This window comes from Bombus fervidus, chromosome 8 (assembly GCF_041682495.2).
Source record: "Bombus fervidus isolate BK054 chromosome 8, iyBomFerv1, whole genome shotgun sequence".
Lineage (NCBI taxonomy): Eukaryota > Metazoa > Arthropoda > Insecta > Hymenoptera > Apidae > Bombus > Bombus fervidus.
The window spans coordinates 9,410,121-9,436,559 of record NC_091524.1 but is presented as its reverse complement, the minus strand read 5'-3'; the positions used below and the strand labels follow the sequence as shown (position 1 = coordinate 9,436,559).

Genomic DNA, 26,439 nt, shown 5'->3' with positions numbered 1-26,439 from the left:
TGCTTTTCCGTGTATTTTTCAAGCAAGCAAGTAATAAAGTGTAGCGTGTTTCCAACGCGCAGCCGGCAATACGTAACGCCAGACGGTAATATAATACAGGAACAAAGCTGCTGGAGAAATATCGTGTGACCGAGTCGGGAATCTATATCGTGTAGAATTCTTCGTTGATGCTCGCTCGCGCACCTATCGTGCCGTGTCCATCGCTCTTTTCCTTCTTTTCGTCGTCGCAATACCTTTTTCCTCGCAAACCAGAGCCGACGTCGTCGTCGAATTCGTTAGTTTCGCGCGTTCCGCTCCAACGACGCGATTAACCAATCGTCAAAGGTATCTAATTGTCGATAGCCATCGTATCTTGATACGTAGAGTCCGATATATTCACGAAAGTATTTGAACATTTGGCATAGAAGGCTTCTATAAATTTATTTCGAAATCACATTATCGCTGTAACGAGATTGTGACGATTAAATTGGTAAAGTTCGAAAGCGATCCGAGAACGTACATAAAAGTTACGAGGCATTTACTGCAAACATATGTTTACGAACAAGTTAATATGCAATGAAAAGAACGATTTTAAGATCGGTTAATTATTGGACAATTTAACTAATTGACTGCTAAAAGTATTTTCATGATCTTTGCACTAAACGTAGCTACAAAGCTTTTTATACAGTCGATTAGGATAAACCGTGAAGATGTAACGATATGCTTCATGCTTGTTCCATGAAATCAGAATGGCGGACGTGTTAATAGATCGCGAATGAGAAGCGTGGCGGCCCGGAAGTGGTTCGTATCAGTTGGCCAGGCAGCCAGGTCAACTCATTTTGCATCGTCGTTCTTGCAGTCAGATAGAATCGCTATGGAATTAGGAAGCTGACCAGCTTTCTCTGGTACCGAGTCGAAATACCGATGAACATCCGATTAATTCGCCAACTGAGAAGCTTGTTGAAGAACCGTGTCGTTACTGTGGGAAAGTTTGACGGGTCTTTTGGATTGGATGAAACGATATTGCAATAGCATACCGTCATTAACGGTAAAAAGTGCCGTTCGAAACCTGGTTAATTTGCTTTTAACGTTTCTTTGCGAATCATTGATACGCGTGAATTTTTCTTCCAATCTTTCGTTAAATCCTTTCTCAAAATATTATAAGACTTCTCGCTTGTTGAAACAGAAAGGTTAGATCATTATGCAAAAAGATCCTGTTCTCGCATTAACGAACAAAAAGCATTTCTAATGTCTTAAGAGTATGTCTAACATAAAATTGAAACAAAAAATCATAACGCATCACACTATTACAGGACTGTTCAAACTGTGAAGACATTTTGCAACATTAGAAAAATATCATTGAGTCGAGAATGATCGAAAGAACAGAAATTCTCATACATTTCTTTCGCTTAAACGTTCAAAAGAGAGAAGTACAAAGAAGAAATCCGAAGTTAACAAGCATGCTAGTAGAGTTAACGAAACGAGACAGCACGGTAGCGCATAGACGGAGATTCAGGATAGGAACGCAGCTTGGGGACAATAATAAGCGTCGCTGACGCGGTTGCTGCGAGAGAGCAACGGCACGACAATTCGTAGCACTGGTAGCCCTGGATTTGACCTCCGGGGGTGGTCCACGGCTCTCGAATCCAGGGCCCTCGTATAGTTGTGGTCAGCAGGCGTGACGGCGTGTGTGCGCCGCGTAGGGTGGTCATGGTGCTTTTGCCCCGCGCCACCATCATTCCAAGCGCGACTATCCCCCTGACTACCGGCCACGCCGCGGGGATGCGACCATAAACGCGAAAGCGAATTGATTTGCGACCGGAAAGCGCGTATCGTTTCTAGTAATGATCGCGGATCCCTTCATTGTCTTGCTGCGTCGTGATCGTATCAGTTATGGGGGAATGGAGGAAAAAAGGAGAATCGGTGGTTCACGCGTCGCGGAGCGCCTCGTTTCGCCAACAATGATGCTTCTCATCGGAATGGCCGGATCATCGCGGTAATTAGCCGCGATTGTTTGGCTACGTGCAACGCGTGGTCCTTGGTATGAGGAAACAGAAACTTCGTTTTGCAGAGGTTTTAGTCTTGTCTACTTTGCGAGGAATTTATAATGGAGAGTTTCGATGGAGTTTTAATTTGTATGAAAGTGAAAATGGTAATTTTGTTGTCTTTAGCGAGCACGGCTGAGGATCGGGAAGTTGACGATTTAGGGTTCGATAGAGTTTCTGGAATTCATAGATCTCGAGGTTTCTGAAGCTATTAGCAAATTGACTGTCGATTGATCATAACATTTCAAGCAGTCAAGCAGTTACATTCGCACAATTTTGGATGTTTTTGGCTACTGTCGTAATAAAAGTGTGAAGTGCTAAATGTATTTAGGGAATTTTGTTTTTTTTATAAACTATGTATTACATTTGCAAATAACAACGTGGTATGTTAAAATAAGCGATAGCACCTAGCCATTCTCGACAAAATGTACAAATTGAAATGACAGTGTTAATGGTAGTAGAGCTGACACTCCGTGTATCAAGCTAATTTATTACACGCAACGTAGCTAAAAACATGCGCTCCTCATATTTTAAAAACATGCGCCCATATTTTACAATTTCTTTAAATACTTCTGTAATCCGTATTACTTTACGACACAATCTAAAAGTTAACTTTCACCTGTGCAAAAAACATAATAGTGAAAAACTGAATTTAAGTAATTAAAACGATTAAAAAGTTAACTTTCAAATATACGAATACGTACATAAGAATTCGAAAAACTTCAATCTTCCGTGTCTCGTGAAAGTTGGACGATCAGGCAAATCTAGAATTAATTTTCCAGTAGAATAGTCCAGTCGCGCACGGACACGACAACAAGAAGATTCGTATCAGACTTGTTATACTCTACTGCGTTACTGGAGCACGTTAAATCGAATGTCGGCCATTATCACGACTCTTTCTTTCCCCTGACAATTCAGTCTGATCTGCATCAACATGTTTGCCAGAGGAAGTCGATTGACCGGGCAAAAAGAAGCAGCATAAGCAAGGGGACGAATCGCGCGGTCCCGTCGCGCACTAAAACCGAACAGGCCTGGTTCGTCGATGTTAGGGGTTAGAAACAGTGCTGATCATCGAATCATCGGTGCACTGGCACGTACACGGGGACATATGTCGCGGTCCAGGACCCTCCATTACGATATTAGATCGAAGTTAACGCGTTAGGAGACCGTAATGCGCGAAAATAAAGTCGTCTCGCGAAGAGAACGAACAGTAGCGTGTGGGATGGAAAATCGAATGTTCTGGCACACGTTGCTTCCATTATTAGCAAATGCACTCGTTCGAAGGGGAATTGGGGAACAGAAAATGTTTTCATACAAGAATGGGTCACTGAATTACGAGGTTTTAGTATATATTGTGTCTAGTGTTTGCCCCTATGTAGAATGATTCGATCAGAGTATCGAACAGAGTATATAAATGTACGTATAGCGTTTATTAAAAGTAGCGAGAAATATTTGATCGATATATGCGAGTCCGTTAATAAAACACGATGTAAATAAGTCAAGAGCAAAAACGGTTCGTTTCAATATATTCAAAATCGATAAAACTAAATGGAGCCTATTAACAATATTCTATGAGGTTCGTTGTACGCACACAGAAATCATATTTTAACGCTATCTCTACACTACCAATTCCACACTAATTAGGAGTTATTCTACTGATCCATGAAGTAACAAGTGATTTTTAGATCATAAAGCTACAAATATTTCGTTGCACGATGAATTTATATCACCTTCGATCCAACGCTAGAAGAAATTGTAAAAATAACTAAGAAGAAGCTCAAATCGTAAGAAGGAAACAGTTAGTAATCCAAAGTGTAAAAGTAAAATCGATCTTTAATGCTAAGATCGGTCGCGATCTTTCTCCAATCGCGGAAGTTCGACCTGGACGTTTCGTAAAACGGTATCCTCTCGAGCTAATGCATTATCGATTTCCATTTTCCAGGCCACGGCGGAGTTAACCAGCTCGGCGGCGTCTTCGTGAACGGAAGGCCCCTACCGGATGTAGTCAGGCAGAGGATCGTCGAGCTAGCGCACAGCGGCGTCCGACCGTGCGACATTTCCAGACAACTCAGGGTATCTCACGGCTGTGTATCCAAGATACTGTCGAGGTGAGTACCGACACCGTTCCGGCGCCATCCAGACCTCCGTCGTATCCGTTACAACCGCAACCCCCGTGGTGTCCCGACGGCAACAGACTTGCTTTTTGCTCTACCGTCGTTTGGCGCTTCGACGATTTCCTCCATCGATTCGTCCATCCTCCTGTCACTGCATCGATGCATGATTCTTCTATAATCGACTGGTTGATGAATGAAGAACTACGTGTTGAAAGAACGAATGACAAATTGAATGGTAGTTGACGGAAGATTGGTTTCTTTGCAGCTTGTTCGACGAGTTAGATTCTGAATACGTATGTTGCAAATTGATTAGAACTTTTTGTTGTTGGAGGGAGATCTAATGTTTCGTAGAATTGCAATAATTGGATAGGAATTCATTTGCGTTTTCTCGCAATCTTGTCGAACAAATGTCTAGATAACAATTTTCTGAAATTCTTTGGGTTATGATATTGTTAGCGACAGATTTCATTTATATATCGTTGATTACTATCAATTCTTGGAAAGAAGTTTCTCTTCGGAGAAACGGAACTAATAACAGATCAAATAATCAAGCAGCGTCAATAGCTAGACTTTGATTAAAAATCATCATAAAGATTCTCTGCAAAAAAGAAAAAGGAAACCGTACCAACTGGATGGATGTCTAATTCTTTAATTCGAGACGAAAGACTGGAGACGCGATGGCGCAAATGATTTAGCGGAGGATCAAATTTTCCATGGCAAACGTAACGCTGTAGTTCCCATGCGTTCGAAGTAGCCAAGGATACCCGAAACGAAGAAAAAGATGCGATGGTCGAGGGAAAGACAGAAAGGAGAGAATGAGGTGCACGAGGAGGCGAGGAAAAAAAGGTAGACCAATACTGGTTCGGGAGTGATTTAATTAAAGACGCTGTTAGGAGCTCGAGGCGAACGAACCCAGGGACGAAAACTGCGACGCCGGAAGGAAGGAACCACCCCTGTTCCGGTCGCGGTGGGGGGTGCCAGCGGGTGCGACGATATGCGGTTTCCATGTTTTTTCCACCCTCCGCCCTGCGTTACATAACGGGTGGCCTCGTGCCGTTTTGATGGCCCGAATGTCATACGTCCCCGCCGGTAGAATATCATTGTCGCATATAGTCAGCTCTTTCACGTATATACCCTGTATATGTGTAATAGGCCGGCTGGATTATTTACTACTTTATTGCTTCTCAAGTTACCATCCCCTGGATTTTCCTATCTTTTTTCTTTGGATTTCATGCGAACCGAATTTGAACAGTTTATTACCCTCGATGCGTTCGGAAATGCGAAATCACTTGTGTTGATCGGTATCTTTTGGAGCGAAAGGGGTCTTTAGAATAACGTTTAGAATAACGATGAATTTTAGAAGCGTTCTGAGTAAGGAAATTTCTATCGAGGAAATAATAAACAAGAATTTCGCAGTATGCAATCCTTGATCTGTAAAAACTATAGGCAAACTTACATTTTCATAGAAAGATTTCTATGTTTTTGTTATAATTATCTGTAAAAGGTTAAACATTTATAGCAAACCTGCGTTTATCTTATTTTTTGGAACAGATATATTCGTATGATATTTACGTTATAAATTTTTCAAATATTTTACACGTAAGAGTTCGTGATAATCAGTGAAGTCTGACGTCTGACCACTAGGTACTCATTCTACTTAAAAGTTGGTCGCGGTTCGCGCTTTTATAAACCATAAGTAAACGTGAAAATGTTCGTTCCTGGAACACCGACAGGATCATTAGAGAAATTTTCCCATGTGGCCGAGTTCGACGCAGAAAATTAGCGAAATTCATTCAGACGAAATTGCCTGTGGGTCCGCGATTAATCGTAAATCCAGGACGATTTTAATCAAACGCGCGATGTCGAAACGATTTATTGCGCAACCGTATTAACGGCAATGTGTTATGAACAGAAATTAACAGCTATATTAACGTCGAGTAGTGCACTTATTTTTCAATGGATTTACAGCCGATCAGATCGATAAGTCGCGGTGGCGAGCGACGTGTGAATCAAACTTGAAAAGAAAACGCGGTTCAACGGCCGTTGTTTCGCAATCGATTTCCTAATCGCTTATTCAAAAACACCAAGTAAGAATAAATTAAGTCAACCAGGATGGAGCAATTGCTACTTTTTCGCTGGCACTTCTCACTTTTTCTGAATCTACGCCTGGTAAATTAAAATTTAGAAACCGCAGCTGAAATTCCTATTTTTCTGGCTGTGTTTCGTCAGGAATAAAGAAGTTACGATTAACGCTAAAGTTTCTAATCCACGCGAAAGGCATTGAAAATAATTGTCTAGAGAAAGTAAAAGAATAAAAATCATTTTAATATTTTTCTACTTTTCAACGATGAGATATTTATAAATTTGTGAAACGTTATATCTAAATACCTTATTGTAATAGATTCGATAATTCTAAATATTTCCAAATATTTCTTCTACATTTCCAAACACACGAACGTCACGTTTCAAGCGACGTCTAACTTGGACTTCCTATTTCTACTATTCGTACGCTTGTAACTTTACAAGGTGTAAAGTTTATAGTCACTTTTTCTAGCGAAACTGCGGTGAAAACGGTCGTAGACCTCGGCGACGAGACGCTGTTAACACCGAAGCTTTACGCAGTCACGCGCCACTGATACGTCGCGACATCGTGTGTCCCGGATTTTCGCGGAATCGCGACAATTTCGACGCACATGTACAAACGAAACGGAAACGCCGGTTCCTGGCTAGGTGATGGTTCACGGAGACGGCGTTGAAAAGTTCGCGCCAACCCTCGTTTGACAGAGAAACGTCTATTATAACGGATGCATAAAGTGGATTCTTAAAACATTTTTGAGAAACGTTTCTTCAATAATGACCAACTTCTCCGCAGTTAATTTTATTCGGTCAATTTTAGCTGATTATAAAAACACGAACATGTATAATTTGCAATAATGTATTTCTTTCAATTTTCTAAACTACGATTAATAGGAAATTAAACGTAGCCAAAATGCTATGTTCTCCCGAATATAGTTTACTAAGATAAAAAAATTAATTGACTTTAGTCTACATAAAGCTCGTAATACGCGGAAATTTTAAAAATTTCTGGAAGGTTAAACTTACCCAAACATCTCTGACACAATTTTCTCTCCAACAGCCACAACCTGATAGTGTTACACGAAAGAGATCTAAAAAAAAAAAAGTGAAATTGTTGATTGGACTATCAAAGTTTTATTATTAAACTGAAAACCAAAATTAATGCGAATAGGGTGAAAGGTCAATTTAAAAAATTGTAATTGCGCAACGTAATGGGTATTTGACGATAGGGATGAGTGAGCTTCGCCATGTGGACCTGGAATGGGGTTTTACGCCAGATATAATCGTAATAATTTCGAAACGGGGCGACATGGTCGTTTAAAAGACCCCTCCGACGCTTTCGACTGTAACAGGTTCGCGATCATTTTTTGTTCGGGGTGAATATTGCCGAATGATACATTGTTGAACCATTGTGACACGATTTAACGTGCGATACAAGTGATTACCCCCTATCGAATATTATAGAATCGAATGTGATTGTAAGTTTGTTCGTCTCTTACCATTATCTTTCGAGAAATATTAAAGAAAACTTACTTGCGTTGACAGTAAATAAACATATGACAAGTGACATGAATAAACATTGCTCATAATTGTATTATTTAAATCTGTACACATTACGTATATAGAGGAACGTATAGATAGATAAATAAATAGTGTTGATACGTGAATATTTAGAGAACTGTATTCTATCCAAATTTGCAGAATATGCGCTAGAAAGATGGTCAATCCATTTGCAAGGGATGGTACAACAAGACAATGTGTACATCGTTGATTAAACAGACCTTATACACATAAGAGATTCCTTTCTCTTAAAGAAACGTGAACGATATTATTATACAAGTCGATACGTACAAAATAATATACAGAATCTATCATTTCGTTATTTCCTGGTAACGAATCTCGATCGAAGCAACGATCCCAGATAATCTGCCAACAGTGGCGGATCGATTTCGAGCTTTCCCTCGACCGATTATGACCGCTTTCTCTTCGACTATCACATACTCCATAACTGACATCGCTACCAGACAACACCGGTTTCCCTGTGAATCGCTAATTCCTCCGTGGAATTGACAGCGACAGTCGTCGCGTCGATCGAGCCAGTTCCAATCAACTTCTCACGCTTTAACAAACCGCGTGTACGTCAACCGACACCATACTCGAGCTCAAATGTATCACGCTCAAAAGAAACACATTAAAAATTGACAACGACACCGTTGAATTTCACCGGTCAATGTTTCTTTATTTTTTTATTTCCAGATTTTTTTTTCTTTTTTTTTTTTTTTTTTTTTTGTTTTTAAAACGAGCCATGGAAGAGGAAAAAGGTAGAAAGAGACGAAGGGAGAATGAGAGAGGCACAAAATTGGCCGACAGTTTGAACGAGCATGAGTCGACGCCGGCGGCGGACCCACATCCATCAAGGCGGCCCACAAGCGGACCATTATTGCGGGCTTTCTCCCGTAATTGAATTTAAGCACCAGCGAAGATATTATTTAACTAATTAGGCACAAAGGGCGCGTTCACGGCGGGCCAATCGCGATTGGCCATCGCACGCGCATACACGCGCCGGGAGGGCTCAATGGAGGGAAAGAAGAGGGAGAAACACAGGGTGGAGGCAGAAGCCGTTTGTTTTAAAACAGCCGGTCGTTGACGCGCCGCTGGACGGCGATTCGTTATTCCGGCATTGACCGCACGTCGCGGGAAAAACCAGCCGTTTTTCTCTTTCTCCATTCTCGCTCCCTTTGATTCCATTCGATCGGAAAAAATTAGGAAGGGGTGCAGTCTCTTTTGCTATCGTGGTTGGAAGATTACGTGACAGTGAGAATTTGTGTGAATGACGAAGGATACGTACTGGGAATTTGGTGAATATTTGTGCTAATTTTGGAAAATTAGCGTACGAGTAAATTAGAACGTACGGTGTCCTGTAAGAATGTAACCGTACGTGGTAAGAATCTGTGTCATGCGTATGAAATCTTTAAACGAGTATGATCGAGAAGAGTGAGAGTTTTGTGTTAGTCGTTGAAGAATTAAGAGAATTTAAAGAAAAAAAGAATTTCTTATAGAGAGGTCAAGAGCGAGAGTTCAAACCAAGTAAAAATCATTCTTCATTATTAGACCGTGAATGCTTACGTAATTATGAAAAATTTAAAATCCAAAAATGTGCAGATTGTATGTAATATTTAATTCGTTAAAGTATTTCTTATAATATTTATAACACAAATATTTGCTGACTAAAACAAGTTCCTATTTAAATTCCATTGCTTTGGTTATGTTCAAAAAGATGTAAGATTGCATAAGAATCCGCAGTTTACTTACTACGTTGCTTTTAAATATTCTTTTTATTTTCTGTTTTTAAAAAGCCTGCGCGCAACCTGACATTCTTACAATAGTTTCTGGAAGTGTAGTAGGATCGAATTTCTGCTTGGTTATAGAGATTTCTAAAGGTGATGGAAATAGTAGACGGTTAGCGTTAACGATTTTGAAAAGTCACGTGGACGTAGGAATGTAATAGAATCGCGACATAGATCCATTGAGTTGGTTTCTTTTTTCTTTTTGTTCGCAGGTATTATGAAACCGGCAGCTTCAAGGCTGGTGTAATAGGCGGCTCGAAACCGAAGGTTGCAACTCCACCGGTGGTCGAAGCGATCGCCAACTACAAGAGGGACAATCCGACGATGTTCGCGTGGGAGATCAGGGATCGATTGCTTGCTGAAGGCATTTGCTCGCAAGACAACGTGCCATCCGTCTCCTCGATCAATCGGTGAGTCCAAATTTTCCCGTTCGATTAATCAAAACTGACCAATTAATGCAAAATGCAGTAATCTGACCGAGATCTGCGAAACTATAAAACTACAAGCTTTCGGTTAATTATAAGGCTATAAGATTGTTTAATAAAAAGTTGAAGAGATCGATTTCAAATATGATCGCGTCTTATGAATTATCATTCTAATTGAAATAGATATAAGAAATTTTCCTCTCTTTAAAGTTTTTAATAATTGACCTGCAGAAACTTACTTTATTAATCATGGGGAAACGTAATAACGTATTAAATGTCGCTAATTATTTCAAAACAACGAACGAGCAAATAACTTTTTCGATCGTACGTTCCTTATAAATAGACTGGAACGTTCATTCGTTCATAGAGAATTCAAATATGCAAAGATGTATAGAATATCGAAAATAGAGTAGCTACTTGTTATAACATTTAATAACAGACGTTTCATAAATCTGTAAATTCGCACAAAAATTCTATAATCTACGTAATATACTTACATATTAGCACGAGAATCGAGTCTTTGCGAAATTAAATAGATTCCTTCTACGATACTCACAAAAATGCGGACAAAGATTCTCCTTTCATCGTTCACAAACAAAGTTCGTCCGAAGTACCCTCCCGAAACAAGATCAAACCGATTCTTCGTCATTTTGAAATCAATGAACGGATATACTCGTCGAGACACGAAATTTATCGTGGAAAACAATTGAAGAAAGCGAGAAGGGCGTGCGAACAGAGCATATGCTTGACGCGAGCGGCAATGGGAGCGATTAGTTATCCTTGGAGACGAGGAAGAATCATCCCCACGTCCCGTGCATCGAGATAAGCGTGTGCAGAGAGCCGGTCCGCCACCCCGATCCTATTGACCTTTCGCAGGTTCCTTCGGGAATGGGGCCGATTAATTCAAGTGTTTTTACGTCGCCCAATAGATCGAGCAACCAGGGGGTGGGGAGAGGTGGCGTGGCTAGGAACACGAGTATCCACGGGTAAAGGGATGCCCTATGGAACGGGGAGTGAGCTCCCATGAGACAGCATTACAGCGTATCAGCACCGCGCAAACTGAACGAGTGGATCCCCTTTTCGAGCAACAGAAAAGCCAACGCGATGAAGCACAGGGAAAAGAAAGAGAGAGAAAGCGAACGAAGAGAGACCACTAGGGTACCATTGATCGGCACACATATGTCCCGAGATTTAATCAGTCGCTACTTAAGACCTTATCTCCCGCTTCATCCGACGCCCCCTGTACGCATCTACTACTTCATCGTTTCTTCACCCTGCGCCACTTTCGAGCACGCCGCCGGTCTGATAATGTAATCGAGCGTAATGCGAATCGAATTGGTTGGCGCAAGTGAAATCCACTAACGCGATTTCCGGCAGCCACCAGCGTTAATGGAAACGCACGCAAATTAGTTGGCCCGTATTAGGCGAAAGTGGTACTCAGGGATATTTAGATGTCTGCTGACGACGGAGTTGAACTTACGAGACTTTGACCAGGTTGGGGGGGAATCTTGATTTTCAGTTTCAATTCCTCCACAAGAGGAATTTTGATTTGATCCATCTTGTTCGAAACTTTGCCTTGTACCTATATCTAATATTCATCAGCATTTACACCTCTGTTAAGAGACATTGTATTCGCAGAAGTCTTCATAAACTGTACTGTACATCTCGAGTAATATACACACGTTATTTGGAGAGAACAAGTACATAGCGTCGCATAACATCAAATTAATTTCTTAATAGACAAGGAAATGATAAAGCAACCCTTACGATTAGTCGTTTTGGTAGAAAATAGGTTAATTTTGCAACAAAAATTCTATACCATAGCCTCTCTATAGAATGACGATTTTAGAAGACTTTTATGACTGACCGTATACCGTATATTTACAATTCTCGAAGATAAACTCTAGAAAATTCTTTACCACATACATACGAATGTTCTCGAATAATCAGTAGATTCATCATATTTACGAATAATGCAAAAAAAGAAGCGAACAAGCAGTTGTACGTACAATCGCAAAATCAAACGCTAAAGTTTCTAAAATACCATAATTTTTCGCCACATACTTTCGACAGCCAATTTACAAGAATTTCAAGCTAAGTATCATCTGCAGAGCGAAGTTTGGTCGCGCGCGCATATTTCCCATTCTTCCGACGAGGAGGACGTGGATGGTGTCGTGATAGCCACGATAGCGTGAAACGTGGGCGTATGTAGGTACAGGAATTGCTTTCTGGCCGAGGTTTTCGATGTGTCTAGGATTGCAGCGGAGGGTGCGGCGCGGTGGCTTGTTGCTCGAGTGACTCCTCCACCTTCTCCACTCCTCGTTCTATCTCTGTCTAACACTCCGTCTTCTCTCCATCGAAACTTCTCCTTTTCCTCCTTGTCCGTATCCCCGACCCAAGGCCCAGATGGCGGGTATTGATCTGAATCCGGAGAGCAGATCGCCTGGAAAAACTTACCCCGCGGATACTTACCTACCCACCTTTCGCTATCTATATGCACCTATCTAACCTACCTTCACCAACTCACGTACACCGAGCCCGCAACCTTCCGCCGGTGTCTACGTGTAGGTAAATGTATTTCCGCTCGCCGAGCAATGGATAGAAACGCGCCCGATGCTTCGCTACCTGAAATGCACGGAACGGAAAACGTGCTCCACGGATGCCCTTAAGTGATTGTTTACGCCGATTGATCGCGCGCGACGATCGACCGAGAAATCGATTTTCATACGTAGAAACGAACGTTAATGACTTTTAAGCATTTTGCTAAATTATGGGAATTTGTACGAGAAGAAATGTTTTTCTTGTAAAAGGGTTTCTGTGAAGAAATTCTGGGAAGCTATAAAAACTCGGCTAATTCCAATATCGAGAAATATTTGATTCAGTAGCGTAGGAATGTTAATTTCTTAAAATTAACTTTGACTTTTTATGGATATTTAATTCAGAGACTCTCGGTATTATAGAAAAGTAGATGCCTAGGAATTGCAGTTTCTTTATAAGGCGAAAAAATTGACCAGTTAACGCTGTAAATATGAAACTTGTATCAAAGCGATCAAAATGAAATGTACAACCCCAAAAATGCATCGCGGTAAATTTCCAAACGTTCCATAAGAGCTTGCAAATTCTCTTTTTTTTCTTACTTTCTTTTTTACTGTTCTGAATGTTTCGATATTATAGAGGAACGACCAGAAAAATGATAAGACACATCGATGGAGGATGTTCCAGAAGAATTCGTTTAGAAAAAGTCAAAACGGGTGAAACACACAAACGGTTCCAAAGCAAGATTTCTCTGGTCGAAAACAGAAAACAGGAGAATATGAGGGTAGCGAGTAACGCTGGGATTTCTCCCATTATGACCGTGTCTCGGTTTTTCTAGCTTCGAGCTAGCTTTCGTACGGAGAAATAATGATACGGCTAATATAATGTATTGTCCTGCTTTTGCCGAGGCACTTCGGAATGAGACCGGCCGCGAACGGGAGACACGGAGAAACGAAGAGAAAGGAACCGGGACGTTGGCCACCGCGGTAAAAAACCAACGGCCGAGGAGAGCGAAATAATGGAGTGGCTTTCGCGAAAAATAACAGATATATATCCTGAGTATCAACCCGGGATCGAGGGGCGCGGAAAAACAGACGAAAAACGCGGCCAAGATTGGACGGTAACAGTTCGAGCCTTGTTTCTACTTTGCTGAATCGACCGAACAACCTTCCCTCTTTTTTTTCTTTTCATTCTTTCCTTTATTCGCCACCCTGTTACTCTTTAATTTTCCAATTTCTACTAACGACACTATCTTCCTCAAAGAGACATGCGTGAATTAAATCACTGGTTTTATCGAAATTAATATATTGGATTTCTTCAGTTTGTATTATGTTTGTATAAATGTATTGAGTAAATTAATATTATGAATGTTTCTATGGTATCATATAATATTTCCATTCTAAGGCAAAAAACGCGAAGTTGTATAGGCTTTATCATGATAGAGGCATGTTTCAGGCTGACTTTTAAAAAAGATATATAGGTACAAGGAGTGACACAAATGAAAATGACAATGATTTCAAACCGCGTATCCTTTTTATTCGTAATGCGTTGTCAACGTTTACTCGCTCAACAACGCTGAATAAATCGGACAATTTTTCTTTTTCCCTTCTATTCATCCATTTTATTCTCGACCTAGTACCATTCTTCACTTGTCAAATTTATATCGACTCTATTTTCTTTGACACTACACCCATCGATGCTTAATGTGTACCGAATTATTCCCTACCAAAATTATTACGATTAAAGTTGTGCAATAAAAATAAAAAATAATCATATTTCCACCTTCACAAGGAACAATATTAATTTTGTGAAAAGCAGCTGCGTGATCTTAATAATTACGAACATAGAAAACCCACGACTAAGTAGTTCTAGTGTTAATGAAAGTTCTTACACGAATGAAACTCCTAGTAAATTGGTAGCAAAGAAAGACGAAGAACAATTCGTTTTGTAATAAACATTGTAAGAAGAAAAATATCACGAAGGGTTGGATTGAATGGGAAGTAAGAAAAGAGAAATTGCTGCGATGGTACAACGGCGGATTTCGGGAGGAAATATTGATAGGCTCGGCTTCGGCTGCGGAGTCACGCTCGAGTAGCCGGCTCTCAGTTGAGGTCTATCTAACACACACGTACACGAAACCGAACGCGTAGAGGCTCGACTCTCTGCTTCTCTATCTCTCGCGTTTCTCTTTACGTTTCTCCCCGAACGCCTTCCTCCTTTCGGCCGCGGAGGAAGTCTCAGGGGCAGATCGATAAGGAGCGAGGTTCGCCCGAGAGCTTTACGCCGGCTTCACAGCCTCCTTCTTCTCGTTTCCTCGACGCAACCCCCGAGACGTCACGGTCTCGCGTGTGCCTCGCGCGTTCGCCCTTTCTTGCGGCTTCCACAGAGTCGATAGTATCGGCCTAAGGGAGGATCACTCCCTCGACTTCCTGTTATTTCATTCGTGAACATTACTTTCATCGAATCTATCTCTTAACCTGTTAGCCAATGATGACTTCATTCGTCACGTTTCTACACGTGACTGTATATTTAGCTGGGATTCTTCGTTTTTCAAATGCACTGGCGTATCTTAAAACTTCTTGTGCAAAATTGTCCGAGCTGCAGAACAAATATCTATTGATATAATAATAGAATATATGGCTATAATAACAGAAACACGCGAAGGCTATGTGTTGGAAAACAAAATAATTTCTGTCTTTTGTAGCAGAATAATTTTGAGACTGAACGTCTCGTCAACTAATTTCACATCAAAATTATTTTATTTTACTCAAATTTATTACTAAAGTCCAAATCTAAAATCGAATTTAATGGCTCCGCTATTAACACACGAGTTAACAGGTTGAAGTATAAATTTTGAAACGAAATCGGAATCGTTGATCGCCAGGGTCGATTCATCATTCCCCATCTCCGTAACTTTAATTCGACGTAATGACCAGCATAGGCAACAACAGTTGGTAGGAAATCTGTCGCTCGGAATCTCTCGATGGAATTGTATCAATCTGTCATCGCGAACGTGTAGCAAGCGCTCTCCTTTTTCTCCTATCGTGCCGGGTCAATCTCCCGTGGAGGAGGCACCAGGCTCTGCGCCTCGCTCTCCATTACTTCCATATCATTTCGCACCCCCGGAAACCTCGCAGCTTGGCGCAGGAGCAACCAACGCCGCGGAGCCATATGGCCGGCTATACTCCGCGACTCCAGAGACAAGGGTGGCCAATAGGATGGCTGCTACTTTCATGCCACTTTCGACTTTCCGCTCCGCGTCACCGGTATCTCCCTTGTTCATCTTTCGCTTATTAAATTACATCGCCATAAATAACGCCTGCCCACCGACTGCCTTATTTACCATTCCATCGACTCCGCGGGAGGAATCGTCTTCCCTCTTTGTAGCAGACGAGTCGCCGCACACTATAGGGTTTTGGTAAGGAAGCGAAGCATCTTTCCTTTGGACTCTTTTCTCACGACACCGGGATATATGGCTTTTTCTATAAATTTTTTACTTTTCGAAAAAGTTAGATTTGTGATTGACTTTGATGCACAGGCAAAATTGGTAAAATCAGAAGAACTTACCTCCGAGATACATCCACTATCGCTGTCTGTGTCGATTTTTTACTTTTCGAAGGAGATTGGAATTAAAATAATATTTGGTTGACTTTGATATCAAAGTAAAAAATTAAGAGAAAAATTACAACTACTGGGAATTAAAATTGGCACCGAGTCAAAGGTGAAATCTCGTATGATATGACGATTAAGCGCGGCACACGCGGTCGGAAGGAAACAATATGGTGCACCGTGGCGCGGTGAAGTTTCGTTGAAGCAGCCATATTTGCAGAACGAGCGACAGAGCGCGGATAGACCCCTCCTACGTAAAGCGGGAGCACCCTCGGGGTTGGTCGGAGGATCCGGGGATGATGCTCCACGTTGAGAGCTGCGGCGGTGGCGGCGGCGCGTATCCATAACCGTCCTTTGTCTGGATAACGCAATTATTACCGCGTTTCATCATAGCCCCCCTCGGTCGAAATTAGCCTCAAATGAAGTTACAATTACGGTATCCTTCGTGTCCCCGGCGTCGAACCAAGGGAAACGATGCTGCGTAGCATAGAGAAAGAGAAATAGAGAGAGAAAGACGAATTCAGGGGTTGAACGTCGACGACGGCGGCCACGACCACAACAACGAAGACAACGACGAAGAGGACCAGGCCGCCGGCCGAGATACGCAATCCAGGTTGCCGTGGAAACGTCAGAGGACAGACGGAACCGCAATGAAACCGGATGGCCGCCTACTCTGCCAGCCCATAATGCTTCGTCCCCTTTTGTTCTTGGCCGAGAGCTGGAATACTAAAGTTATTCGGCCACTGTACCGTCAAAATCCTCCTACCGGACGACTATCGTCATTGCCGTGGCGGCAATCGCCCACGCTTGCACGTGAATCGCCACGGATTACGAGATTTTAAACGAAGAACATGTAGGATTTATCCAATAATTTTACTTTTTCTTTGCAGAAACATGATTGATATGGAATTTGTGATAAAATTCCAGTAGAAATCTGATTTGTAGGATTTATAATGACTTCTTTAAGAAATGAGTCATGCCTCTGTTGTTTAATCCTCGAAGATCGGAAATGATCCAGTGTCGTGTTACAGTTTTGTTATGCGATAGAATTTCGTTTATACGAATTCATATACTTGAAGGAAATTGTAGTTAGTGTCTTATTAAATTAGCTTCTGTCGATTGCATCTGTTTGTTTGAACGCGAACTTCCATTGTATGAACCAACATTTATAGATGTTAGGAACATTAGTCGTATAAATCGTTCATCCCCTAACAAGTTCATACAAGCAAAATTATATTATTATTTCAAACTTTACTTTTATATGATAAACTATACAATATGATTGTTTATATTAGAACGATAAAAACAATAAAAACCAAGTACAGGATACCACCAATTAACTATTACAATAGCATTAGATCAAAATGAACCAGGCTAATAGACAAACGATCAAATCGTACATTTTTACTTGAGGACTAAATGCTCTATGCCTCGAGTCTGCGTCCGAATGTTTCGAAATCCTATTTCGGTTGCTTAATTGACAGTTGCCTCTATGTAGGAACGATCGTATCTCGAATGGATGAAGGCGGACACGCGAAGGTGAAATGGAAAGCGGAATGGACGAAGTTAAAGAAACTTTTATGACGCGAGTAATTAAGGAAACCGTCAACGGAGCTCGCAACTCCGATTTAATATCCCACGGTGAAAACATTCGGTTGGATTTCATTGCGATGGAACAATGCCATCATGACTAACACGAAAACTATTACAACGCTGCGATATCGCTAACGAGGAAAGGACGGCATTTGCGCGTTGACCGACGATGACTCGCCGACACAGCCGTTTAATAACCCGATGACGCCCGATGATTGACAGTTAATGAACCATCGAATATTCGAAGATTAATCGGCCATCTCCAATGAAGTAATCACGGAGAAGTTTAATCGAATATTATTGCGCGCGGCGTAATATGCCTCGTGATCGAGCGTGGAACAAAATGGCAACTCACTCTACTACGATTCGCGTGCTTCAACTCAGATTTTGCCATCTATGATTTCTTACAAACCAGATAGTCTAGACCAAAGTATTTATATTGCTTAGCAATAGATATTTTTCTTCTTATTAAAAATTATTTATTTATTTATTAACGTAATATCAGTCGTTTCGTAACGTAATCAAACGTGTCAATGCACTTCGATAAGTCAATCTCTCTGAAGATATAAGACGATCTTTTATGTAATTTTTCAAGTAGCTTTTTTTATCTACTTTTTCAATGTCTCGCTCGTTAAAATAATAGATGTTTCGATGATACATTGTACGCTTTATATTTCTTCTGACTCCTACGTCTTATTGACATCTTCACGACATTGACATCATCCATACCTCTCGCGTGTGTTTCTTTTTATTCAATGGTTCATTCATTAAAATGAATTCATGCTAAATATTTAGCAATGCCGAAACACTGTAGCATCTTACATAAATGTAAAATCTAGATGACCGATAAACCGAACGAAACTTACAAACATAGACTAAGAATGCTCGTCTGTGGAAAAAAGAAAGCACCGAAAGTATTATTCGCACGATAATAGGAATCGCATCGTTTCGTAACAGCAACCACGATCCAACCAACGCAAATTTCCATCAGAAAATGAATGTAAATGAGGTCTAATAACTAGAAAAATGGGGATTAAAGTGTCCCACTTGACATCATTGTTGACGAAAGGACTTAACCGACAACGACAAGCCATCCGGAGCTTTTTTCAGTGTCGTGAAGATCATCGTGGCGTAACGCGAACCTTAAAATTTGCATCGAAATGCAAATGACCGGGACCAAATACCGGAAGAATTTGAAGGATCGACAACTCTATAGGATTCGACGACTCTCGCATAAATCTAGATGCCCTCGAAACGCATAATGGCTTGTAGATAGAACTGTGTCCTCTTCGCTGCGTGTCGAGGGGTGAGAGGTGTCGTTTCGAGACGATATATTATAAATCGTGTGTTACATTGTGCTTAGAGGATCCTCGTGACTGTTGACTCGCCGGTATCATTGTTGGAAGAGCGGCTTTTGTTGCTAGTACGCCAGCCATCGCAAACAAACACGCAAACACGCTTTTGGCTAGCTATGTGTATACGCGTTAACACGTACGCGGAGACACGTAGAATACAAGTGAGTAGTTTCACGGTGGTTGTAGGGTGTCACAGTTAATATAGTTGTGTGTACGAAACGGGCAGCTGCTGTTTGACAATGCGAACTACGTCCCCAGATATAATAATATACTTGTCCCTGGTACCGACCAAGGGAACACTTCATCAAACTGACTACGATGCGGTACTAGGGTACCGTACCACGGTGCTCTGCTTTAATCTAACCTATACCTGACTTCCTACCGTGGAGACATAGCTCTCGACACACCCTTGTAGATTCAGGAAGGCTTTACTATCATTCATACGATTCTGAAGAATCGACTCTGGGATATACGTAACAGATGAGAGTATTATTTCTTCGTTTACATCGAGTTAGCGCTGGAAGTCGAGATCCATTGGTTATTTCATCGATTATTCGTCAGAAGAGAAACGTTTGTTTCTTTCGTGAGGGTGGAACGTAGATGTAGTTTTTCGTCCGCGTGAAGTTCATCTTCGGGTTATCTCTTTTCTAAAAGAGAAATACGTGATAATGTTTTCATTGACAATCATTCAGTTTCAATTATTCTTCAAACCCTTCTTCAGTTACATTGTACTGTTCCTCGAATGTTGATTCTTCTTCCGATTATTCTTCAAAGAAGAAACGTTCCTTTCTTTCGACACGATGAATGATGAAACAGGAAATTACTCGTAGAAATCGAATATTCCTGCGATTATTCGTCATAGAAGGAAGCGTATTTCTTGCGACACGGCGAAGCGCGAATTTACAACGAATTACTTCTAGACGTCGAACGCTCCTCTCGTTATTATTCGCTCGAGAAACGATTCGTCTTCGCCGAGGTGATACAGAGGAGGAAGCGGAGAGAAAGAAAGAGCCAGAGAGGGAAAATGTCGACGAGGTAAATGACGAGGTAAACTGCGTCGATTGGTACGAGCGGGGATCATGATCGCGGTAAGAAAGCAGAAAAAAATAATTAAGCCCGCCGTGAAAGATAACACTGGCGAGAGAAACGGTAAACCCCGCTTCCTCCTCCGTAGCTTTTGTTCAAGAATCACACCGTACTACACCGAGAAGCGGCAAGTACAGCACGGTCCCGGGGTATATTACAGCCTCTCGAGAGGTGGTGGAATATCAGGATACACCTTTTCCAGCCATTGTGCTCCTCTGAAGGGCGTACAATGGCCGTGGAGCGAGTCCCGTATTGTGTCTACAGCTCAACGAAATAGTTCCCTGCGATTCTCCCTCGCTTTCCAACATCCGCGTTCTCCGATCTTCTTTCTCTCTTTTCCATCTCTATCCTTACCCTGCCACACCGTTTCGCCATCCTCCCTCTCTCTCTTTCTCTTTCTCTCTCTCTCTCTCTCTTTCCTTGACTCCTCGGGTTAAAGAGAAAGGGGAGTTCCGTTCCAATGTTGCACGCTCGAAGCATCTGCCCCCGAAAGAGACTGGTAAATCCTCGAAAGCCACCCGAAATCCCCCGCAATCCTTGTGAAGATGTATATAATAGCACGTAATAACTTCTTAACCCTGCATTAGTGGTGTGAATTCGTTTCTATCGACGAACTATAATCGAGCAAGTGGTTCAGCGAACAGGCTATTGTATCTTTATTAAGAATAAAACCATAGTCATGATATTTTCAATGATAATATGTATATTCCGTTTAGTGACTTTCCTTCGCAACTAATGTGTATCAAAGGTTGAAAGTTCGCGTAGTGCATTGTATAGAAACGTTACGTGAGTTGGCCATCGCTATCCCTATTATGTTTCGAAATTGTCTCCATGGGATTGTAACGAAACGTATCTAACAAACTACCCGTTTTATTCAAAAGCAGGATTCCTGATATATATTCTCTTCTACATTCTACTTGGATTCGATCTTGACCCACGTCCAACATGGAGTCCAATGCTGTAATTACACTCTTTCCTCTGTTCAATAATTCTTCCACAAACGAAAGAATTTCCATTGGACTGACTTACAAACCAGTATCGATCATCTTGTTCTTCGATCTGTCACAAATTATGGATCATAAGGGATGATAATGAAGACATGAAGAAAAGCTCCATAGTAAAATCGAAGCGATAAGAGCTGGTATTTAATCCATAGAGATTAACTCCTGTTCGTCGGAGAAAATTTTAGTCCATCCAGCGACGACGACGAAGGGAGAGAACTGTCAGAGGGTGGCGGAGGAATGGCGCTGGTACCGGTGAAATGCGATAAAGTTGGCGTAGAGGTAATTTGAGTATAAAGTTTTATTCGCAATAATTTAGCCGCGCGTGGAAACGGGGGTTGGTGGAATATAGAAGAGAGAGAGAGGGTTGGAAAGGGAAGGTAGTAGGAAGGTTGCAGAGGTGCTCGCCCCCCGGGAAGCGTGCAAGAGCTTGGGTCATATATTTGATGGGATACTTGGCATAAAGTCGCGCATAAAAGTAATGCCAACATTAAAGTTTGTGGTTCCAGAGCCGTGGCACGGCTGAACCTCATCCTCTGCCACCGAACTATGCTGCTACTACTCTCGGAACGTCTCTGCGATTTTACGTTGGTCCCGAGAAGGTAGGCGACCGGGGAACGTCTTAAAGTATCGACCTACGCTGCTACCAGCCGTTATGCATCATACGTCATGGCTCGCGATCGTCTGTTATAGACTTCATCCCCTCTAGGATCCGGAGGATGATCTGTTTTATGTGATTCTAACGTCAAAGTAAACAATCCTGGATATTACAGCGGTGAATTAATTTCTTGGAATGTATACAGAGTATCCTGAAATCGACGTGGTCAAGTATCAGCAAAAGGAAGGAAATAATTTTATATGAAGAGATAAATGGAAAATGGAATTTTTTTATACGAGCAAATCAACTTGAAATATTTGTCTGTTAAAATTTACGATTCCTTATCGTATCGAGTATATGCATATATATATGAAGTGTAACTGATGGTACAAATAGATAGCGAGTTTCCAATTAGGTAGAAGCATAATACAGAAATATTAGTTTCTGGAGAAATTAACATTTAACATTAAACATTTCAGAGGAATTATCAACCACTAATTACACCTTGTATACTCGTAATATCCAATACGATTATAAATAACTAATTTAAGCATCAATTGCAATTTCAATATCAGATGAATCACTTAACTATCCGTTTATTTGTTTAAACGCAATTTGGACGACATTCGAATGATATCCAGAAACTTGAAACGAAAGCTATGAAAAGTTGAATTCGCAGAGGCGATTGGTGGCACTTCGGGGTAGATAGTCGAGCAGTTTAGTTCAGGAGTGGCCGTTGGGGAACGATCTGATGGCGCCAGGGGAGGCATAGCTTCTTCCCACGTGGCACCCTCGACACGCTCTACCCTCATAATTCTACTCGGCCTTCCTCCAGGCGCCACCTCTGACTTCTCCAAGGCGTCGTAGTCGTAAGAGCAACGAGGAACATCGTGGGGAAGCCAGAGGGACGGAGTGAATTCGCTCCTTGTTCGCCACCGCGAAGGATTGGCAAGCTTCTATACCCATTCCCCCTCGTGAATGGAAACCGCCATGTGATTTTCCAGCAACGACAGTTTTACCCTCTTTCTTACATCCATGGTGGGGCTACAAAGTCACTTCGAAGAGAAGTTATTCATAAACCGAGAAAATATCCGATTGGATTAATCGACCTACAACTTATGTTGAGATACGCAGGAGAATTTCCAAAATACGCAAAATGTATCGAATAAAAAGTGTACTATTGGAAGGGTAAAGGTTGATCGAAGTTTTCCGATTGGATCGACCTATATATTGCATCGAGGCAGAAAACGAATCAATTAGCACGTGTACGATTCTACGAAAATCTTGCTGACAGGAAAATCTTTTATCAAGATCTTACAGATCTTTCAACAATACCATCCAGTTAAATGTCAATCGATCAAGAGCATAAAACGAAATGAAAGAACACGTAAGACGGTAACGATTTTTGTTTCATAGAATAGGAAAGAAAGTTGAATGATTAAACGAACTACGAGAAATCCGGAAGAAGAGTAAACCGAAAGACGAAGAGAGAAAAGACTAAAAAGGGAAAGACATTGTCCTAACGACAGAACGTTGGGGTTTCGAACGAACTTTATTCCCATCCGCTGTTCGATTTTCCCGTCGACATCCAACCATAAAGGACTGTCGGCCAGCTTCAACCATTCTCCCTGTTTCCCTATCGAATCAATACGCTCTTGCTCCTTTTAAACAATTTTCTCTTCCCTGTAGCTCACGAAGAACCGAGAAATAGAATTTTCGCTGAAAAATCGACAAAAAATCGTAATTTAAACGAAGAAAGAACGGTTAAACAGTCCGTGTGCTCGGGGTAAATTTCGAATAAATTTCGCGGAGTTATATAAATCATACAAGCTGCGTCTGTAGGCAATCGTTAACGGTCGTTGATACTTATAAATGCATCGATAGCGAACAAAACCGTAGCGAACGCGATGCTAATTAGAAGATAGGAAGCGGCTCGTGCACGCCTGTGAGTTTCAGCTCAAAGAGCTGCCGTTTATTTGGCTCTCGAAACGCAGCGTGTGGCAACGGTTCGCACCATCTGTACGCCGATAAAATCTGCACCTGTTGTACGGACGCTTCGGCGTCGTAGCACTTATTAGATCGTCGATCGCGCTCATTATACCGCCGGCCCTCTCGTTGTGTTTTGCCGCGTTTCACGGAACACACACGATCCACGATTTCCATCGTTCCTTGCATCGGTCGTTTCGTTTCTGGCTAAATCAAAGCCCCTCGAATCTCTGGTAATTAAAACACGAACCGACTATTAACGTTCTGTTGCAATGCGGCTATTGTTCCTTTTATAATACGGTGTTTGGTGGAAAAGAGCGGAAAGAGAAGAGAAAGAGCATGGTAAAAGTAGATGAAGATATCAAGGCTCTTTTACGCAATATTTTAGCAATTGTTAAATTGTTGGCTAGTATAAATTATATCCTAATAACTCGGGACCAACTTGATTCTGGCAACCAGATTTTTTGCAACCGAACGCGCGTTAGACATTTTAAGATTCGAACAGCTGCAATCAACCGAACGGGAATAACCCAAATCTGTGATCATTGGGAAATTTTATAAAATATACACTTTCTATTTCCTCATCTTCGCCACCATAAGTACATCTTCGCAGACATATTCGTACGTCTATCGATCAGAACACACCGAATTAAAACAACTTATACCCATTTCCAGCAATTAATCAGACAAACATTACAGAAGCTCTGATCGTATTCGTAAACTAAAGAAAATTGAACTTAGAGAAGATTGATTTGTCTCTGGTGATTTTAATTGCGACATTTCTCGAATCATTCGACGAATAAAATAATCGTAAAACGATCTTAATTTGCCATAAATCTTGTACCGTAGTCCTTAAATAGGTACTTTTAATGTTCGATATCAAATCAACAAATTTACTATACAGATATTGATATGATAAGATGAATCACAATATAGACCGAAGCTTTTGTACAAATTTGGTATAGAGATATCAGCGTTGGAAGGTTGAACGATTTAGGATCGTTGCTCCCGGCGTCACCCCAGAGCCTAGCCCTGATAAGGATCGTTGCTAATTGTTGCGAATTGGCGAAGGTGGCGAACGAACCAGGGAGATCGGGCAACAGGTGTCATCTGATTGATCGCCGTAGCTCGCACCCCCACGATTACCTAGCCCACAAACACATCCACGCCAGAAACGAACGACTTAATGTCGATCCATTACGCGCTCGCCCATTACCGCGCGAAACCGCTGACCTATTATACGCGAAAACCTTTCGACTAATAATACTCCTATTCGACACCAGCACGATCGTGAATCAATCGACATATGCTTGTCACACCTTCAAAGGGATGATAACTATATTTTTCGATTCCCCAGTTCCGTTTATGCCGATCAACTTTACTTATACAAAGATCACCGTAACTAAGCTTTCCCAAACTAATCTCCTGACTTTAAAATCATCATTGACACCTCTTGCAGCTTCCAAACCTAAGTAAATCTATACAAATCCACACAAAATCTAAAAGGTATTGCTTAAACAATTAAATCAATAAAATAACCACACTTTTTAACCATTATCAAAAATCAACCAAAGCGAGCAAAAAGCTTATTAAAAAGAGCAATCAGCCGATCAACCTTCGGCGAACAAAACTTCCCAAGCTCGACCACCCTTACTTGATCGTCATAGAGAAGCTTCTACCAGCTTCCAAAGCGGTTTAACTAGCGGTACCCGATCACTTCCGTTCGTCGTGAACATGGTGAAGCCTGAGAGGGCGTAGTCGCTGATCAGCGCCTGTAGCTTCTTTGCGGCAGCTTCTTCCGTGAACCGGGCTACCTAGGTACAACCGACACGCGGCGAGATTAACAACGTTACGCCGTGAATATTCACCAGGATAATTGATACCGACGTCGTAGGACTAGCTGACCATTGAAACCGGACGCATAATATATCATGGATAATAAGCAGTCGGTGCACGACCGGATGATGGGTCGGAAGGGCGGGAAGAGGAGTTGGGGAGGAGGCACGGGACTTCGTTATAGCTCTGTCTGATGTCTACGGACTCCTTGATGCGATTATGATACGCGACCGTTCCGCAGAGTCACGTAGCTATTCTATATCGAAGGTGGAGGCGCTCTGACATGCCTGTCCGGAACAATGGCGAACGACACGCGTTACTTCCGTTATTGTGTGTTGGTTCACGAATACCAACGTAGAATGGTGGAATGACAGAGTCGTGTATCGTAGAAGCGAGTGCTGATGCGCGTTCGAGCGATCGCGGTAGGTAGAGAGAATGATCGTGCGCGAAGTGACCCGCGTAATCGTAATTAATCATCCGCAACTGTGAGCTAGGAAGACCAGTATCTGTTAGTTTCTAGTTATACGAGGGAAAATGTGCACACGAAAAAATGTGAGATGCACGCTATCGTTTGGAACCTCGATTTATCATTTTCATATTCTAATAGAACGGTACCTATGTAACGTGTATCGGTAGCTTAATTTTTACATTCTTGTATTCGAATATTTGATACGTAGTTTTTGGAAACATGTTGCGACTACTTGTATCGTAACCTGTACTCGATCGTGTTTTCATTATCTCTGTCATATGCTGACAAATAATTTTCATCAGAAACCAACCTCTATAAAGCGACCATGTTTATTTAAATAAAGCTTATATACCTTAATCGCACATATATTTTTACTTTTTAAGAT

General features: G+C 41.5%; 2 protein-coding genes across 9 annotated transcripts in view; one reads left to right on the top strand and one right to left on the bottom strand.

The window, feature by feature from the left end:
- Nucleotides 1-7,305, bottom strand: part of LOC139989889 (uncharacterized) — a 203,826-nt gene extending 196,521 nt beyond the window's left edge. Inside the window, exon 1 of the transcript XR_011800437.1 lies at nucleotides 7,241-7,305. The gene's annotated coding sequence lies outside the window, so the exon portion shown is untranslated. The remainder of the gene's footprint in view (nucleotides 1-7,240) is intronic.
- Sv (paired box protein shaven) overlaps nucleotides 1-26,439 on the top strand; it is a 197,099-nt gene that overhangs the window by 155,461 nt on the left and 15,199 nt on the right. For all 8 annotated transcript variants that reach the window (XM_072008563.1, XM_072008566.1, XM_072008564.1 and 5 more), the window contains 2 exons: nucleotides 3,967-4,132; nucleotides 9,774-9,971. In XM_072008563.1, the coding sequence (XP_071864664.1) occupies nucleotides 3,967-4,132; nucleotides 9,774-9,971 (364 nt within the window). The remainder of the gene's footprint in view (nucleotides 1-3,966; nucleotides 4,133-9,773; nucleotides 9,972-26,439) is intronic.